At 39.6% G+C, this 20598-nt stretch overlaps 1 protein-coding gene across 1 annotated transcript in view; it reads left to right on the top strand.

Annotated features, from left to right (window-relative positions):
• COL19A1 (collagen type XIX alpha 1 chain) overlaps positions 1-20598 on the top strand; it is a 332172-nt gene that overhangs the window by 207789 nt on the left and 103785 nt on the right. The window contains exon 17 of the mRNA XM_039532738.1: positions 3829-3882. Coding sequence (XP_039388672.1) covers positions 3829-3882 — 54 coding nt within the window. The remainder of the gene's footprint in view (positions 1-3828; positions 3883-20598) is intronic.

The raw sequence follows: 20598 nt of genomic DNA, 5'->3' as shown, positions 1-20598 counted from the left end.
GCACTCCCACCCACACAGTAAGCAAGACAGCACACAAGGGGATCTTTGTTTCTCCCTTCTGGAGTGAAAGAGGGACTAGGAAGCAGATTATGATTGAGTCACAATCTGTTTCTGGCCTGATCCTGGGGAAAAGACTTTACCCCAAGGCTTGGGGAAAAGCTTGTAATATTTGTTTAAAGTATCTTAAATCAATAAAAAAGCTATCTTTCTATAATTATTCTTTTCTCCCAGATATTGCTTAGGCTTTCAGATGGTCATAGAAGGATTTAAACAACAATTATAGCTCAATTATAACGGTATAACAGTTTTAAGAAAAGTCTTGTATCTGTTGGAGAGGCAGGGGAAGACTGATTTTTATGCCCCCAGGAATGGCTACTTCTTCATTTCAGAAATAAATTCTGAAAATATTTTTGTAAAGCAGTGGCGTGAGTACATTATGAGTGACTTAATATTATTGCATTCTTTTAGTAGTCTTAGTGTCTTAAAGGCTCTCTATGTTTATAGTTCTAATGAGCTGAGAGTAGTTATAAAATTCATTGTTTTTAGTGCACATTGTTTATAAAAAAAACAATTTGATTAAAATGTTTCACATTAATGAACAGATGTTCACTTTTACAAATTCTGTAAAGAAAACAAATTTTAAAAAATATCAGTTATAAAAGGAAACAAGCACTTGACAAACATAAACCTTGCATTCCTAGAATATTTCCCCTCGTATTAATATGTTCATCTCCTTCCGGTCCTTTAATGTTGAGTGTACCGCAGATGTTCTTGTAGCCATATAGTCTCTTGTACACTTGACATAAACCATTGTCTGTTAAACTAATTGTAGAATATAGAGTAGGAGAAAGTATACTGTTGGTCTCAATGGGCAGTGACTAATGAATGGCAAAGCAAAAACAGAATCAAAAAAGCTATTTCTCTTTCTGATTTTTTTCATGTAAATGATTTCAAAAAGGTTTGCCACCCGCTCTTGTTTTAATTTTGCAACATCCATCACAAATTATATTTCAGCTCATGTAAAAAAAAGAAACATTTAGCTCCCAGAATATTCTGGTTTTTCCTATGTAATTAACACTCCATTCACAGTTGTGTATGTCAATCAAAATCCTGCCCTCTTTCCTTTAACACTTCCTTGATACTTTGTTTAGACTGTTCTAAGTGTCGTCCTCAATACACCCTAAATATGTACAACCAGGAACAGGGACATGCTTTAAAGAAGTTGACAGTATGTTGATCCTAATAACTCAGAGGAGCTATTTAAAAAGATGATCCATTATATGGTTATTTTGTATTTAGGATATCATATTTCTGTCTATATTCTTTGGGGATATATATGATTACTGTTTTTCAAATAAAGCTGATAAACATTAGCTTATATTTACCCTTGTAAAGTAGAGATAAGCCCAAACAAAACCACAGACCTCTACACCCCTGAACTTTCAGGAAGTATGGAACCAGATTGGAACCTAGTCCCTAACATCACCCTGTGAAGGGTCAAAGGAAAACTTTCAGGTCCAAACACTTTTAGGAAAGTTTTAGATCTGGACCCAAATCCAAATGCTACTTCTCAGGCCCATCTCTATATATCATTTATCATGTATTTAAATAATCTATTCAGTTATGTGATATTCTAGCAATGTCAATTTGTGACACTCATTCAGAATCTACAAGGATTTTCATTTTGAACATTTTTGAACGTTTTCGGAATAATGTTCCTATTTTACTCTTGCAAAAAAACACATTTGTATGTACACACACAAAATGGCAGGCACAAATCAAATATTTTCTGGCTAAATCAGGTACTTACAAATAAATTGGATGCATTTGTAAATTGTTAACTTATACCTTTTTGCATGTATATTTACCCCATATCCAGGGGCAAAAATGGGTTTTATGGCCACAAATATGTGTATTTTTGCCATAGCAACTTGACATTAGTTGTCAGCAGTTATTGTGTCTAAAAATGCTACACATTTAAATTTTACAATCAAGATTTAAGCTTGTAAGTTGTTTCATTTTTAGTCTGTTTGTCAAAAACAGAATTACTGCATTTGTTCACTCAGAGCCTGCCCTCTATCTATTGAAGTCAGTAGAAATACTCCCATTGACTTGGATCATGCCTTAGTTAGGTATTTGTGTGACTGGTATTTACAGGCACAAATGCATGTTTTATACACAGAGGTAGTAACTGCATAAACAGAGAGCATTTTTGCAAATCAAGTTCTGTATCCCCTCTTGCTCCTCACCCTCCAAAAATCGATGTAGCCTTTGTAAGACACAGGAATGCACGCACTCTAAAAAAACTTCTGTTTGGTTAACTTCTTCCTCAATTTCTCCTATGCATCCCCATTGATTTTGAGGCAGCATTTGGCTAAATTATTGCAGGTGTATGTGCAGAATGCAAGGAAAGGCACTGGTGGCCTTAGTTTTTGAACTCCTGTGAATTAAGTAATAATTCTGAGCCCTTTTTTGCCTTCATATATGTCTGCAGTAACCTTGCTGAAGTCACTTTAAGGTGGATGTGTATCAGAAAGCAGCATATGGTTCTTTGTGTTTCAGAATAAAAAGTTACCAATAATAAGAATATATTCATATATATAATTGTATAAAATAGGTGAAATATTGAGGTTAGCTAGTGTTTATTGCAAATAGAAAAAAAATTCACTGTTAACTTTTGGTATTCTGGATAAGTATTATTGAAATTCATACTGGGTCTTAATACTCATTCACAGCTTACACTGCAATGGCTCCAGCTCATAAATGTGTACTGAGAAAAATGCTTGAAACATAACTAAACTCTTTCCATATAAAGGATCAATAATACAAAATCTACACTATTGCCATTCCATATTCATAGCATAAATCTTAATGGTTCTAATGGAGTTTAGAATAACACATCAAACTGAGATTAATCTTAATGGGTCATTGACATGATTTCAGTTTCAACCACAACATTCTTAGCTTGTTAGTAACATAGGACTATGGGGGAAGAAACCCCAAGGAATGAAACCTCAAAAATATCTCTAATTAAATGTTATCGGTTTGACTTAAATCAACAAAAAATTTCCTTTCCATCAGCCATAAAGAAACCTTTGATTATAAGCTAAGTAATGGTGTGTTAGCATAACAATTCAAGACCATATGTGAAATACATAAACTTTGAAATGATACCAGTAGACGTATGACTGCTCAAAGATTTTAGTCCACTCTCTTCCGGTCTTGGGTTCCTGTATAACAGCTTAGCTCTTGAAATTGAGGTTTAGCTGTTTGTGAATCTGAGTAGGTGACAAATGACTTAAGTAATGGAGATCAATAAGTAAGACACACATATTTCAGTTCACTAGTGACACAGCTGAAAATCAGCTTTGAGAAATAGGGTGCTGGGCATATGTTAAATTGGTTATGTTCAACCTGTACAATTATTATATGGCTTATGATGACAGCTGCATTATAGTTTTACATCCCAGACCATTGAGCGATCAAATAAAATGTAATTTATTTGGACATTATCAAGATGATGGGTTTGTTATATGTTACTTCCCTACCAATATGCTTTCACTCTTGAAACCTAGCTGGAAAAATGTGCCAGTAAAAATTATTGTGATGCAAATACATTGTTTCCCATAGTTAAGAACTTTTCTGAGGCAATAAGTTCTTATCGATGCTGCAATAAATGGTAAAAAAGTATTTCCGCTTTGGATAGCTTTTGATCTTTTTGTTAATAAACAGTACAAACAATCTTGCTTTTACAGATTATTTTATTCCAAATCAATCCTCAGATGTAATATTTATGAATGTCTGGGTTTTTTTTGTTGTTGTTTCCAGGGAAGGCGAGGTAAACCAGGACTCCCTGGTAAACCAGGATCACCAGGACCTCCGGTGAGTAACCAGCAAGGAAAGTGGGAAATTCTCACTTCAGTCAAGAACTGGTGTATACTTTGTTAGCATTTTTGTAGCAGCTTACCTGAGGATAGCTTTAAATGAACACAATGGATCTTTGTTCTCTTTGCAATATCAGGCAGTTACAACTCTCAACCTTTTGATAGAACAAAGATAAAGAATTGGATCCCAAATAAGAGAAGCTAAAAAGAAAAAACAAGATTCCACACTGCTGTCTAACAGTTCAGAGAGGGGCTGGCTGAAAATGCTAACTATGGATATTGTGCATTCATTCAGTTTACCAAATGTATGATGCTGTATTTAAGATCAGATAATTTCTTTCTCAGAGGGATAATTTGAAAGATGAAGGACTGTGTGATGAGCTTGCCAACTGAATGGTGTAGAGGATTATACCCAATACTGGATTGAGCACTCAACTGTAGATCAAATGAGTTTACAGAAGAATAAAAAAGATTAAGAAATACAAAACTATATGAAAGGATTTATAATATGCAGCACTAAAGGTTTTAGCTCAGATCTGAGAGTTTGGGTTTTATTAGAAATACATGATTTGGAATTTGAGCTCAGGCTTGGGTTTGTCTTGCTTCAGGGCTTCTCTGGGCAGTAACAAATGTGATCTTTGAGAGAATAAGATTTGATAAGAGTTGTGACATTATATACTGTTTACTATATTGTAAAAATGCCATCACACGCAAACGCATGAAAGATGTTAAGAGCTAGGTGTGTACTTCTTAATAAGGTAAACTTATAGTCAATGAGTTGAAAGGTTCTTTTCTTAAAGCGTATTTGTCTTGTGAAACTCACTGTCTGCAAGCAGTTCTTCAACTGTTTCACCCTGTGGATCACTCCATAAAATATAAATCCACCATTGGACCACTGCCTCTTGCCCTACTGCACAGTTTTCATAATGTTCCATTCTGTGACTCATCAGGAAGGACTCTGTGAACAAAAGGTTACATCTGAGCCATAGTCTGAGAATCCCTGGTCTATACTAATGGTTAGGATTAAACAAAAGTGTCATTGTTATCATCAAATTTTTGTGCTGGTTGAACATTAGTAATATTCCCAGTTTCAAACCACATTTTGACAGTTTTCAGCCTTCACTGGAATAGGTGATATCCATCAATCCATATTTCAGAATTCTTATTTCTAGAAATGTTCTTGCTGGACATAGTGAAGGGAAGCTGTCAGGGGTAGGTGAGTAAATTGGAATAGATGGTTCCTGCACTTATCTAAGAAGAAACAAAAGATCACACATTCTGTCACTGCCAATTTCTTTAATTTTTTCTAAGAAAATATTTTCAGAAAGCAAAACAGATGGTGGTGGTCATTCATTGTATGTAAAAATAAGTAGATATTAATTCATCTTCATACAGCCATCCTGAAGCCTCACTTGGAGTCCTGTGTACAGTTTGTGGTTCCTTGTGATAGAGACACCGTACACTGGAGGGAATCCAAACAAGGATAATGGAACGATAAAGTAGTGATGTAGAACCCTATTGAACACAAATGCCAAACATGATCTGTTTTAATATCAAGATAACAGGTATCAATCTTAGGCCTTGTCTGTCCACATTTTTTGTATCCGTATAATATGTTAGGTAGGGTTATCATGTTTTACATATCTAGTTATCATAGTACAATCTCTAATGTGGACTTAGTTGTACTGGTATAGTTTATTCCCCTTCCATATGGGAATAACAGTATCAGTATAAACACACGTACACCAATATAACTGCATCCACAATAAGATGATTGTACCACTTTAACTATACTGGTACAACTAATTCCACATTAGAGATTGTACTAAAATATCTATAGAGGTACTACTTTTGTGAATAGACAAGGCTATAGGGTGCTTTTTTAATTCCTTCTTTCTTTTCTACTCTGTTGCTCCTTCCGTTTTTTGCTTCTGTCATTTCTCTTCCTATTCAATCTATCTCAGTCTGCTATCTTGCTCTTCCATTGGCCCTTCCTATGCTGGACATTAAATGGAAGTAGCTGCTTCATTCACATGGACACATTGGCTCCCCCTACTTTTGGCCTTGCCTCTCCACAGTCCAGAGCACAGCACAGTTAGCACACATGCCCATAGGTTTGCTATCAGAAGATTAGCAGCTATGATTTATGAAGAGCTTAAGGGAGCTCAGCATGTAAAGCCTGGACTCTACAGGAAAAATGAGAAGAGAGATATGAGATCACCACCCATAAGTACTTCAGAAAGAATAAGATAAAAATGAGTAATTATTTAAAGTGGCTAAAACACAGATTGGGTATATGAAATTAATAGGAACATTTAAATTTGATAGTAAGAAAACATTTTCAACTGTTAAAATATTAAAAGGGCAAAAACTTCAATAAGGAGAGTTCTGAGCCAGCAACACTGAAGACTAGACTCGATAAAATCTTTAGGGGGTTTGGTGTAGAAGACACTCCTAAAGTAGTACAGAGTAATAGGCTAGCGGGACCAAATTCAAGTGACGTATACAGACTATAAGTGTACACTGGTAAGCGATGTGAGTGTTAGACTGTCTAAATGAGTGTTATTTGTATATCTGGAGAGCCAGAAGGTATAAATTATGCCAGTTTATACTCTCTTTACACCCTCTTGTGAATCTAGCCTGATGACTCTTAGCTCTCTTATCTGTGGCTCACTAATTTGTTCAACACCTAAATCTGTTGTTATTTTTATAAAATCTATATTTGTACTGAGTTCATATTCCCTTACAACCTACTATACAGTCTTGATTAAGAACTATGTCAATACCAGAAAGGCAAATCATTACATTTTTTAGCTGGAGTATTCAATAAAGAGACATTTTCTGCTCATCCCCTTTCAGGTGTCTTTCTTTTTTGCTTCATGTATTCTCTGGGGTAAATCTAGCTTCCATTGAAGTCAATGAGAATTTCTATTAATGGGTTATAAAAGAAGATTTTTGTCATTTTATTTCCCCCAGTTGATATTCAGTTTTCCCCTTTGAGTATTTTTAAAGGGTTTATTAAACAGTGTGTAGTTGTAAAATGTATTATTCACTCCTGGTGCAGAATTCTTGATTTTGGTCCTTGCTCTCTGATATTGTTTTTGAGTATTGTTCCATTATTTCAGTATTAGACAGCTGAGCTGTGTGCTCATACTTGTCACACTTCAATGCATAACAATTTATGCTGAAAACAGTAAAGCCAAGAAGCTGCTTAAATAGACCAGCAGCTCCCTCTAGTGTTTATTTGTTAATTTCTCCCCTTTTAAATGATTGAGAATTATATAAGGCTCTACAGTTAAATACAGTATGCCTTTGTTACTTGAGAAGTTTCCAAATAGTATGACTCCGAAGCCAAAAACCATTCACCTTTCACATGCATTTCATATCTTTTTCTTGCTTGCTTAACAAACATTTCTGTTGAAAGGAAGGCCATCTCTCACTAACTGTGTTCTCCCTCTGCTTCAGTCTTTGTTGAATTAAAAATGCTCAATTTGTGATACTAAAGTGGGCATTATCATAGCAAAACCCTGTGAGGTCATAAGCACAGGATTATAACTTCATTGCAGAAGTAAGCTGTTAAGAGCTTTCTCCTGCAGTACCTGCTAACAGAAATATCTGCAGGAATCAGCAACACAAAAGGAGATGCTGGCAAAGTATATTTCTTTGTGTAAAATTATTATGTTTTAAATCTTGTTCCAGCAAGAAATTTCTCCTGAATACTTGAAGTAGTTTTGAGGGAGAGTGTAGAGGGAACTGAGTGCTGTATTTATATATGCTGTCAGCCTAATCCTGCATTGGCCCAACCCTGCAGTCCTTAGACAAACTCCTTTTAATTTCAATTAATGTTTCATCTGCCTAAAGGATTGCAGGATCATAGTGTATGTATTTGCACATATTGATTAATTCTAACATATTTTTTCAGGCTTCAGAAATAAAAATATCCTATGGATATTCTATGGATCTCAGGGCCATTATGAGGGTTAGATTGTTAATGTTTGCAAACCCTTTTGCAGATGAAACACAAATGTGTTTGTGGTAGAAATGTGCTATGATGACAATATTTGCAGGAGAAACTGACCTATCATATTTGACTCATGGCAATAATTATCACTTTATCTCATCATAACCACAGAATGACAATATATGTTTAAAAATCTGTTAAGAATTGTAAAATGGAAACACCATCATTTAATAATATGCATTGTCACATGTCCTGCTCGGGTCATAGTTCCAGACTATACAGCTGCTAGGGACATTGTTGACATTCCAGTGTCACCTTGTGGGTCATTGGAATACTGAAAGACATCCTTACAGAACACATCAGGCAGCTAGTGAAATCCATCCAAAAGCTTTACACTGGTTTAATTTTCTGGCACTGCCTTCTTTTTTCCCCCCTCTTATAGAAGATCCTAGACATTTCTTGATTTTTTTCTTGATATGTAGGTTGAAGCAGAGAATAAAAAGGTTTCACCTGCTTTCTCATTCTGAATTGCCTTCTATGGTACTAATTCTGCAGTCTTCACTGGGACTACTTGCAAGAGTAAATGCTACTCGATGATGCAAAACTGGGCTCTGTGTTTTCTCTTAATACCACCCTGACACTTATGGCTTTAATTTGTTCAATATACCTGTCTGTTATTGGGGAAACCAGACTGTTTCAAAGCTAACAACATCACACTCTCAGAAATTAATCTTACCCTTGATATGAAGCATGCAAGCTTGTCTCTCTCTCTATATATAGTAGCTCTGCATGTCTACTTCTGTTGCCCCTCACGCTGTAGATTCACTCACCCCATATCAACTATTAATCTGTTACTCAGATAGCCCCAATACCATAGTAACTGAACACCTCAGACAGGGAAGTACAGTTATCTCCATTTTTAAGCTAGGGAATTGAGGCACAGAGGGTATGTCTACACTGTAATAAAATACCCACAGATGACCCGTGTCAGCTGACTTGGGCTCAGGCTGCAGAGCTATAAAATTGCAGTGTAAACATTCAGGCTTGCGCTAGGCCTGGACTCTGGGACCCAAGCCTGAGCCCAAACATTTACAATACAATTTTTTAGCCACACAGCGTGAGCCCCATGAGCCTGAGTCAACTGACATGGGCCAGCTGCAATGTTTTATTACAGCACATACCTAAAGAGACTGTGACTGTCCAAGGTCACAGCAGAAATCTGAGGCAGAGCAGGGAACTGAACCTTGGGTCTCCTGAGTCCCAGACTAGCATCTTAAACTCTGAATGATCTGTCCTCTTAAAACTGCTCTTTGCTTTCTTTCTACCAAAACTCCCAAGATTATGGTTTTCACAGAGTCTCTATTTCACACATACTTTGGCATTGAAAACCTTCCTTAAAAACCCTCTCTGGAATCACATGATGCTTCACATCAAGGTCTCGTTCTCATGATTGAGTCCAAGGTTTGTCTGGGAAATGGTTGTGGTTATTTATTGGTGTTATCATAGCACTTAGGAGTCCCAGTCATGGACCAAGGCACCGAACAGAACAAAAAGGCATTCCCTGCCACAAAGAGTTTACATGCTGCTACTTGCAAGTATACCTTTAGCAATACTTGTTTCTTGAAAGGTAGTCTTTATGTATGCTTTGTATTTTTTAAATTATATGGGGATTCATTGTTCTACATGAAACCTTTAAAAGTCTCTCTTCTTGTCCATATTCCCCATGAAGCAGTGAGTGAGACTGTTCATGGACTACATGCATTCTGTCTGTTTAATTCTCTCTCAGAATTCAGTATGTATGTCAGTGCCACCAGCCTAGTTATCTTAAGTAGCCAGCAGTTTGCCTTGGAAATCTCATTTCCTCTGCCTCAGGAAATATTGTAATTCTACCAATATTTTGAAAGTGAACAAATGTTATCAGTTAATTACAATAAACAGAAAATCAAAGCAATGGTAAGCAGAGACCGTTGGTAGAGTTTCTAGCATTGCAAGACTTTTCTCTGCCTTTAGAAGTGTATTGGAAAACTCCTGTGGTAGTGCTAAAGAATCTGGCAGTGGTTGGTCCTGTTGGTTGGTTTGGCTTTTTTTTGGTCTGGTTGTTTTTAAAAGACATGGTAACACATGATTTGTTTACTTTATCCAGTCATGGTAGATGTCATGCCTTTGTGGCTTTTAGCGGATTCTCTTTGGTGTAGTTACACTGTGTCACCAGGGCTGGCCTTACCATGAGGCGAACTGAGGTGGCTGCCTCAGGTGCCATACTGGGGTGGGGCGGGTGCCACTAGGACCCAGAGTGTAGAAAATTGTACATGTGTTTATACTGATACTGTTATTCCGATATGGGAGGGGAATAAACTACCAGTACAACTAAGTTCACATTAGAGATTGTACTACGATAACTAAATATGTAAAACATGATAACCCTACCTAACATGTTATACGGATACAAAAAACGTGGACAGACAAAGCCTAAGATTGACACCTGTTATCTTGATATTTAAACAGATCTTGTTTGGCATTTGTGTTCAATAAGGTTCTACATCACTGCTTTATCGTTCCATTATCCATTGATTGTTTCCTATCTCTTGGCCTACAAATAAACAAAAACAAATCCACATTACATCCTACCCAGCACCTGGAGTTCATAGAAGCAGACCTCAATTCCTGGATGGGATTGGCATCTCTCCCGCCCGACCAATTCAACACCATAAAACTATTGGTCACAAAACTTCGCAACAGTCCCCAGGTCACTACCCGAGACTGCCTACAACTACTAGGTCCCATGGCCTCGTACACTTTCGTGGTCCAAAATGCACACCTGTATATGAGGTGCTTCCAAGCTTGGTTGGCCATGGTTTACAGACCGAATGTGCACACTCTAAACAAGCCTCTCTCCATACCTTTCAGAGTCAAAGACTCTCTAGTATGGTAGACAGTTCCCTCCAAACTCTGCTCTGGAGTCCCCTTTCTCCAGGACACTCCATCCCTCATAATGACTACCAATGCATCCCTCACAGGGTGGGGCACACACGTCTCACCACACAGTCCAGGGGCTATGGTCTTCAACCGAAACCTCCCTGCACATAGATGTCCTAGAACTTAGAGCCATACGCAATGCCTGCCATCACTTCCTCCCACTAATCAGGAATCAACATGTACACATAATGACAGACAACATTGCCTGCATGTTCTGTGTAAACAGGCAGGGAAGAGCTTGCTCTCATTCACTTTGCACAGAGGCTATGAAGCTCTGGAATTGGTGCCTTGTGAACAACATCCGGATATCAGCCACCTATCTTCCCAGAGTTATGAATACCACAGCGGATGAATTAAGCAGACGCTTTCCCTGGGATCATGAATGGGAGATAAATGAGACAGTCATCCACAACATATTCCGCATTTGGGGTCACCCAACCATAGACCTTTTTGCAACTGCGAAAAACACGAAATGTCCCGAATTTTGCTCCAGAGTGGGACTGGGGAGACATTCCCTGGGAGACTTATTCATGGTCCCATAGCACCCGAACTTACTCTATGCTTTTCCCCCATACCAGTTCTCCACAGAGTTCTAACAAAGATATGAACAGATCGTGCCACGGTGATCTTGATTGCCCCGTCGTGGCCCAGACAACTGTGGTTTCCGTTCCTCACCAGAATGTCAATTCGACCACCAATTTCATTGCCCCTCACTCCGAACCTCTTATCACAGCAACACGGCCGATTTCTTCATCCCAGTCTGTCCATGCTTCACCTCAAAGCCTGGTTCCTACATGGTTCTCCCAACTAGCTTGCTCTGACCAAGTTCAAAGAGTGCTCCTACACAGCAGAACACAATCTACTTGCACCACCTATCTACAAAAGTGGAAGCGATTCACACAATGGTGTTCAGCTGAACAACTTTTTTCCACATCGGTACCTCTCCCATTCATACTTGACTACCTATTGGACCTTAAGCAATCTGGCCTTTCTTTCAGCTCCATCAGAGTCCATTTAGCTGCTATTACAACCTTTTATGACAGCATCGACAATACCTCCATTTTTGCTCATCTGATCACCAAGCATTTCCTCAAGGGACTCCAAGCCCTATACCCAGACATTAAACCGCCTACCCATCTGTGGGACCTTCATTTAGTATTATCCTGCCTAACTCAACAACCATTTGAGCCCCTAGCCACTTGCTCTCTTTTACACCTTTCTATGAAAACAGCATTTTTAGTGGCAATTACCTCCGTCAGATGAGCAGGAGAAATAGCAGCTCTTATGGCAGATCCACCATATACGCTATTTTTCAAGGACAAGGTTACCCTTAGATTACACCCCAAATTTCTTCCAAAGGTGCATTCCTCATTCCACATTAATGAGCAGATACACCTACCGGCCTTCTTTCCGAAACCACATGCAAACTCTTTCAAAGCCACAATGCATATGTTAGATGTACGCAGGGCCTTGTCCTTCTATTTGAATAGAACCAAACCTTTTAGAAACTCTTCTAGAATTTTTGTCTCGATCGCGGAGCATTCCAAAGGGACACCTATTTCTACCCAGAGACTTTCAAACTGGATTTCTGAGTGCATCCGATTGTGCTTATCAGATAAAACAAGTTACACCTCCAGCTGGCATCAGAACTCACTCCACTAGATCTGTGTCTACCTCTGTGGCTTTCTTATGCAAAGTTCCCCTGGCTGACATCTGTAAAGCGGCCACTTGGTCCGCTGAACACACATTTGTTAAACACTATGCCCTTACTCAAGGCCCTCTCTCTGATACATGATTAGGCAGAGCTGTATTATCTACTGCATTCCTATCAGATCCGAAGTCCCTACCTCCTTGAGACACACTGCTTTTAAGTCACCTGAAGTGGAGCACCCACAGGGACATCTCTCTCGAAGAAGAAGAGGTTACTCACCCTATGCAATAACTGACGTTCTTCAAGATGAGTGTCCCTGTGGGTGCTCCACTACCCACCCTCCTCCTCTCTACTTCAGAGTTGGGGTAGCCTCCGTTGTAGAGAAGGAACTGAGGAGACCGGCCATGCATGCGTACTATTAAAGTATACTCGGAGCGGGGGGGCAGGCTCATCGCATGCGTAGCCTGTACGAGTACTGCTGCAAAAATCTCTGTGCGAAGACGCAGGGATGCACCAACACCTGAACTGGAGCACCCACAGGGACACTGATCTCAAAGAACGTCAGTTACTGCACAGGGTAAGTAACCTCCTCTTCCTTAAGTCTAGATGATCCAGGACTGTGGACCCACTTGAGCAGTAGCCTGAGGGACTTCTTTGTACTGCATGGGCCACAGCAAGTGAATAACATCATGTTCCCCAAAGACAATGAAAATAGAAGTTTCCATCCAACACATTACTGGCATGAAATCCCCAATTGTGACAAAGTGGAAAGGCCATGGCTTATGTACTCAAAAACCCAGAATGCTGCATACTGTTTTTGTTGCAAGCTCTTCCAGTCTAATGTTCCAGCCACATTGGGTTCTGCAGGAACAAAGGACAGTAGAAATCTGGCATGCAATGAAAAGGCAGCAAATCACCAGAGAGCATTCCATAGGTGGAAAGAGCTTGAGATGAGACTAAGATTAAAGGCCACCCTAGATGATCAGCATCAAGAGAAGATTGCATCAGAGTCTCTTTACTGGCAAAATGTTCTGAAAAGGCACATTGCCATTGTGAAAATGCTTGCTACTCAAAACCTAGCACTGCATGGCACTTCAGATCAGCTGTATGTGCCAAAAAATGGAAACTTCCTTAAAATTGTGAAGCTGGTGGCTGAGTTTGATGCTGTACTCCAGGAGCATCTAAGACGAGTCACCACCCAGGAAATGTACACACACCACTACCTTGGAAAAGCAATTCAAAATGAGATCATACACTTACTGGCAACAAAAGTCAAACAGAAGATTGTGGCAGATCTGAAGTCAGCAAGATATTCCTCTCTTATTCTGGATTGCACACCTGACATGAGCCATATGGAACAAATGACTTCAATGGTGCATTTTGTAACAACAACAGAACCTAATGAAAATGTCCCTGCAATGGTTACTGTCACAGAGCATTTTCTAGAATTTAATGACACTGATGATACTACAGGAGCTGGTATGACAAATGTGCTTCTTAAAAAGCTGGAAGATACGGGAATTGTGATAGCTGACCTGAGAGATCAGGGCAACGATAATGGTGCCAACATGAGAGGAAAGAACAGAGGTGTGCAGACACGAATCCGAGAGTTAAACCCTCAAGCTTTTTTTGTCCCATGCAGTTCTCATTCACTGAACTTGGTGGTCAGTGATGCAGCATCAGCTTCTAGTGAGGCTGCTGAATTTTTTAATGTAATTCAAAGCATCTATGTATTTTTCTCTGCATCAACTCATCGATGGCAAATTTTGAAGCAACATCTGGGAACATCCTCTCTGAGACTGAAACCACTGAGTGCCACATGATGGGAAAGTGGAGTGGAGGCAATAAAGCCTATCAAACACCAAATTGGGAAGATAGATGATGCCATAGTTGCCATTATGGAGGATAATGTTATGACAGAAACTGTTCATGGGAGAACAGTGGCAGAGGGAAATGGAATCCCCAGAAACATATATAACTCCAAATTTCTGTGTGGCTTAGTGTTGTGGCATGACATACTGTTTGAAATAAATGTAGTAAGCAAAAGATTCCAAGGTGTTGACCTTGATATATCTGGAGCAATGGAACAACTGGACAAAGCAAAGTCATACCTACAGTCTTACTGGTCAGATGAGGGATGTCAAAACATTCTGAAGAGTGCACAGAAGTTGGCAGAGGAACTTCACATTAAAGCTATTTTCCCACCCATTCAAGAATACAAGAGTCACCGAAGAAGAAGACATTTTGATTACGAGGCACGGGATAATCCCATAAGAGACCTCAAGCAACAATTCAAAGTTGAATTCTTTAACCAGGTGCTAGATTGTGCAATACAGTCAGTTGAAGAATGCTTCATGCAGCTCAAAGAACACAGCAGTATATTTGGGGTGTTGTATGATATTCCAGAACTCCTCACTATACCTGAAGACCTACACCAGCAATGCAGAGTACTAGAGATATTGATGCGAGTGATTAAGGTGATGAACTGAAAACCCTTTCAAACCCTTTACAAGATCCTTTCAGCAGGATCAACTCCAAAGGCTGTTCTGGAATATATGTTCACAAATAAGGGCAGGTCTATACTTACCTGCCAGGTCGACGCGTAGCGTTCGACTTCTCGGAGTTCGAACTATCGCGTCTAGACGCGATAGTTCGAACTCCGAACGCGCTCCCGTCGATTCCGGAACTCCACCACCGTGAACGGCGGTGGCAGAGTCGACGGGGGAGCCGCGGACTTCGATCCCGCGGCGTCTGGACGGGTGAGTACTTCGAACTAAGGTAGTTCGACTTCAGCTACGCTATTCGCGTAGCTGAAGTCGCGTACCTTAGTTCGACCCCCTACCCTAGTGTAGACCAGGCCTAAGATGACCACCCTCTTTCCAAATGCTTTTGTTGCTCTGCACATTCTTCTAACACTTCCTGTATCAGTTGCAAATGGAGAACGCAGCTTCTCCAAGCTGAAGTTAATAAAAACACATCTACTCTCCACAATGACACAGGAGAGGCTGGTTGGCCTTGCAACCATCTCAACAGAGCATGAGCTGGCCCAGACTGTGGACCTTCAGGAAGCAGTTCAAATCTTTGCAACCAAGAAGGCACAGAAAGCACCACTTTGATTATTCAAACAGATAAAAATGCCAGTGTTTACTATGCAGACAAGAAAAGTTACATTTGCTGTTCAGGTGTTTGAAAGTTAAGTGTTACTTAAAATTTTTGAACAAGGCATTTTAAGTTGTTTGTTCTCCTTTATTGGAGTAGGTAGCAGAGCAGTATCAGGAGAGGAGTAGAACAGGAAGAACGCAGAATTGAGACCTTTCAAAGTTTTGGCCCAAGTGCGGGGGCATGGGGACATCGTTTGAGCTCCCCGTTTCAGGTGCCAAAATGTTGTGGGCTGGCCCTGTGTGTCACAAATTTGTGCTGAAGATTCTCATTTTTCTTTTACAATGAGCAGAAAATAATGTTTTTCCATGGGGGGAAGCAATATGGTATGGAAAGACGTGATTACTCTGAAATATTTCTTAGATGGTTAGACAGACTGCACTGAAAATTCACTTTTTCACTTCTAATCCTGTGAAAATCAATCCAAAATTTTCTGTTACTGCTGTGTCAGCAATGTAACATACTTAATGTAAATTATATTGATCCATTCAACGTGCTGTGAGACTGAAAGGACATTTTCAATAATCTCATGTTTGCTGAAAATGCAGATGAAGTGTAAAACTGAAAGGACCACAATATAACTTAGAAAAAATATGTTTTAAAATGTATTTAAAGGCATTTTCTCTTATGTTCTCACATTCTCACCCCCAGCTTTACTACAAAAATAACACCTAAAACTTGCATGTAATTTTTGGAAAACAATCAGGACACACTTTTATTACTTTTCTTATTCGTATAACCGTAATCTGTCTGTGTTTCAGTTCCGTCAATTATATAACTCAGTATGCAGTCCAAAAACAGACAAACCCAGCTCAGGTGAGCACTTTGCTGATATTCACAAAGGAGCAAGTTTGAAAAATATCTGAAGTAGCAGAGGTGAAAAACACTCATTCAAAAGAGGGAAGCTGCCTTTGCAGTGTTCCTGTAACCACTGTTTATCAAATTGCTTCTGACCTGTGAACCAGTCATACTAGTTCTTTTTTGGCCAAACGGGCTTGTGAGCTGTAGGTCTTTCCAAAGTACTATGCAGGGATGCTGGTATAGAAAAGTAAGGTGAAAGGAAATATAAAGACTGGTCCTGATTGGGTTTAGATATATAGTCAAAAGTAGGAATATTTCTGCTGTTGAGTTATACTTTTAGTTTATTTATAGTCTTTTTTATGGTGCTCATCACTGTAGTAATTGGGCACCTAAATTGCTTTAATAAATTGTGTCCTCACATCATTCATGTGCAGTAGGGAAGTGTTATTTCTGTTTTTACAGATGGAGAAACTAAGGCAGCAAGATTAATTGGTTTTCCTTAGGTCACACTGGAAGTCTGTGGTAGAGTCAGGAATACAATCCAGGTCTCCCAAGTCCTACTCCAGTGCCTTAATCACAAGACAATCCTGCATGGCATAGGATAGGACCGTTTTATGAAACTGTGACATACTAAAGGCATTCGTTCCATTTTGTGATAAATGATTTATTTCATGTATAAGGCAATTTCTGAGAGGTCAGGATTGGTGGCAGACATAGCAGTGCAGTCCTTCCAGGATTATATTATAGCTCAATTACACTTGTTTTATTTTTGAAAGAGGAGGAAAAGCAATGACATATCTGTAAATGAGTTAGGAAGGTAAAGTTACTTTCCTGACCTCTTACAGCATAGAGGAAATCTTACTAGATCATGGCACTGTAAACTTGAGCCACCAGATTGACATATAATGACTCTAGCCATGCAGTTATAGAACAGCACAAGCATAACATCTTAAACTTAGATATTAGAATACGTGCTTCACTGTTAACTTTAGAAATCATATCTGAGAGAAGTTTCATGGTTGAAATGTCATGGCTACATTTATTTTATATTTTCACCGTGAATTTAAGGTGACACCTTAGTTCCAGAATACAAGCAATGGTCTAGATTGTGTTTTTATCCCATTTCCCACCTTGGGGATGAAGAGAATATGATGAGGCAGGCATGAGGTCTCCATAGGCTATGCAAAGGTAACATCGGCTATGCCTTTTAATAGGTTGCAGCGGGAACTTTCTCTCACTCTGATCCAGCTCTGTTGGCTGGACTTATGGTTCTTCAATTGCCCTTCGCCACCCTGTATGGTGTTTCTAGGGCTGCTGTCAATGCTGAAGTGCCCCAGCCCTTTTGTACCTACAATAAAAGGACTGCAATTATGCCAGGTCTCTGTTCAGGAGCACATTTATGAGGAAAGTTTCTTTGTGCTCTCCTCTCCCTCCCCCACAATCCCAACTCCCAATTTTTCTGTGCAGCTGTGCAAGGCTAGATACAATCTAACCCTTTGATATGAATTTTATGTCCTTGTTTCTTTCTATAATAGTATAATCACAGTGAGCCATAGGGGCATGCATTTCATAATTATCCTTGTTTTGTGGTTGTAGGCAATTGGCCTGCAGCTTTATATCTCACCTGAGTTGTGCTGTTCTGATATAATACGCTTCTCCCAGACTTTATTCTCTAATCCATTATTTTTAAATAACTTCTGCCTATTTGACTTTCAGTTGTCTTTACTGTCTTCTTAGCTCTTTATCTCCACAAACTCCATGGGGAGATCTGGAGGAACTTATACCCTTGAATGCCTCCCTTTCATTCATTCACTTTCATCATGGCAAAACGTTTTCCCCCTAGGAAGTAACATTCTCTTTGATTACTTGAAAACATGGGCCTGTTTCTCATTTTTAAAGTAATCTTCTTCACTATCCCTCGATGCGAGGATGCTGTCTGCCAAAGGGGTTCATTGATTGATTTTTAAGTGTCCGAGGAGCCCAATTCATGCCTTGCAGATTTTCCCTCAGAAGTGACAGATGTGATCTTGGAGGAGACATAGTTGTTGGCTGGAGTGTTGTTCCCTTTTTTCCTCCTTTGTTGTTTCTCTGTCTCATGAGCACATCCATTCTCCTCAAAGTGAGCTGTGGCTTCGCGTAGGGTGAGGCGCCACAGTGTTCTGTTCCATGCCAAGTCCTCCCAGTTTGTTGGGTTGATGCCTCCCTTTATAAGGTGTACTTTCCACTGCCCTCCATGAGCCCTTCTTCGCTGACTTAACTGAGAGAAGAGTACTTGCTTTGGGAGGCGAATTTCAGCCATACGTACACAGTGGACAGCCCAATGGAGTTGGTTTTTCATGACCTGCTGGTGTTGGCTGCAGAAAGAACACTGATGTTAGTGCATCGGTCTTCCCAGCTGATTCTGAGAATCCCCCTGAGGCAGCACTGCTGGAACCACTCCAGCTACTTGAGATGTCATCTGTAGGTTACCCAGGTCTCACACCCATAGAGAAGGGTGGGGATGACAACGGCGTTGTAAGCCAAGATCTTGGTACCTGTTTGCAGATTCCTATCATTGAATACTTGTTTGAATAGTCTTCCAGAGGATGTGCTAGCACAGCGGATCATGTATTTGATTTCTGTATCAATACTGGCTGTTTGGGAGAGGTGGCTGCCAAGGTACAGAAAATGGTCCACATTTTCTAGGGGTTCTCCGCTGATGGTGATTTGTTAAGTTCAAAGAGTAGTTTGTGCAGGTGAGGATTGGTAGAGTACCTTGGTTTTCCCGATGTTGAGAGAGAGAGACCCAGGCTGTGATAGGCATCTGCAAAAAGATTTAGGGTACTTTGCAGGTTGGCCTTTGTGTGTGGGAGAATGATCCAATCATCTGCATACTGAAGATCAGTGATGCCAATTCTCATGATCTTAGATTTTGTTTGGAGACGTCAGACACTCAGGAGTTGACCATCCATATGATACTCAATCCCTATTGCATCAGGAAGGTGGTCACAGATAAGAATCAGGAGCACGGCAAGGTAAATGGAGAAGATTGTTGGAGCAATGACACAATCCTGCTTGACACCAGTGCAAATGATGAATGGTTTGGTCTCTGAGCCGTTGCACAGCATGGTGGCAGTCATCCCATCATGGAATACAATACCTCAAGGAAGATTCACTGATAAGAGATCCCATCAGGATTTTGCAGAATGGTGTTCTATATGTGTGGGAAAACTTGGTGTTTGCCATTCTGTGCATTCTTATGGAGAGAGGGAATCTGCAGGAAAAGGCTTTGGGGTCAGAATGCAAATCATGCTCCCTTACAATTTCAGTTTTACCTCATTTAAATGCTTTTTTAAAACACAGTTATATAGGAGCCAAATGATGCCATCTTCAAGAAATCCATCCTTGGACAGCCATCTGACTTCAGCATAGATAACAAAATCATTGAATTACTGTTATATTCTTGATACAATGGCTTTAAATTGTGGTCATTCTTAAGACTTTGTCGAAATAATGATTTATCAATCTAGCCTGATGTCTCAGTGTATAGGGCAAAGAAATGTGACCATTTGCTGATCCAGCCTTGAGACTCTTAACTCCTCAGGCAAATAAGTAGTAGGAATTGAGTGTGTTATGGAAGTGATTCTTTATTTTCAAGGTTGAGGAGAAAAATGGGAAGTTGCACTTTTCTGGTTACAGAACTGCCTGCTCCCTTCAGACACAGGTTGAATACAGTGGTTCTAGCTCCTCTTAAGAAAGGGGAAAACGAATTATACTTGGAGAAATGACTCAAAATAATTGGATGAGTGAAAGCCATATAACCTTTCCTCAACACACTAATGAGTCACTGCTTTGATGATGCATCCCCTTATTATATGCCTTTGAAGGGGCAGGAGCAAGTCTTATGCTCAGAAGCTATTATTTCCAGCTAGCACCCCACCCAAAAGAATATATTAACTATAGTCATTGCTCACGCTCCAGTGTGACCTAGTGGAGAGAGGCAATGTAGACTTGTGGATTGAGCAAGTCACTTAACCTGTCTGTGCCTCAGTTTCACCACCTGTAAAATGAGGATAATGATACTGACCTCTTTTGTAAAGCACTTTGAGATATATGGATGAAAAACACAATGTAAGAGCTAGGTATAATAATAATAATAATGTCGCTTACAATAACCTAATATTCTT

Source organism: Mauremys reevesii, linkage group 3 (assembly GCF_016161935.1).
Source record: "Mauremys reevesii isolate NIE-2019 linkage group 3, ASM1616193v1, whole genome shotgun sequence".
NCBI lineage: Eukaryota > Metazoa > Chordata > Testudines > Geoemydidae > Mauremys > Mauremys reevesii.
Note: the sequence above shows the minus strand (reverse complement) of the source record. Positions and strands in the feature narration are given on the sequence as shown.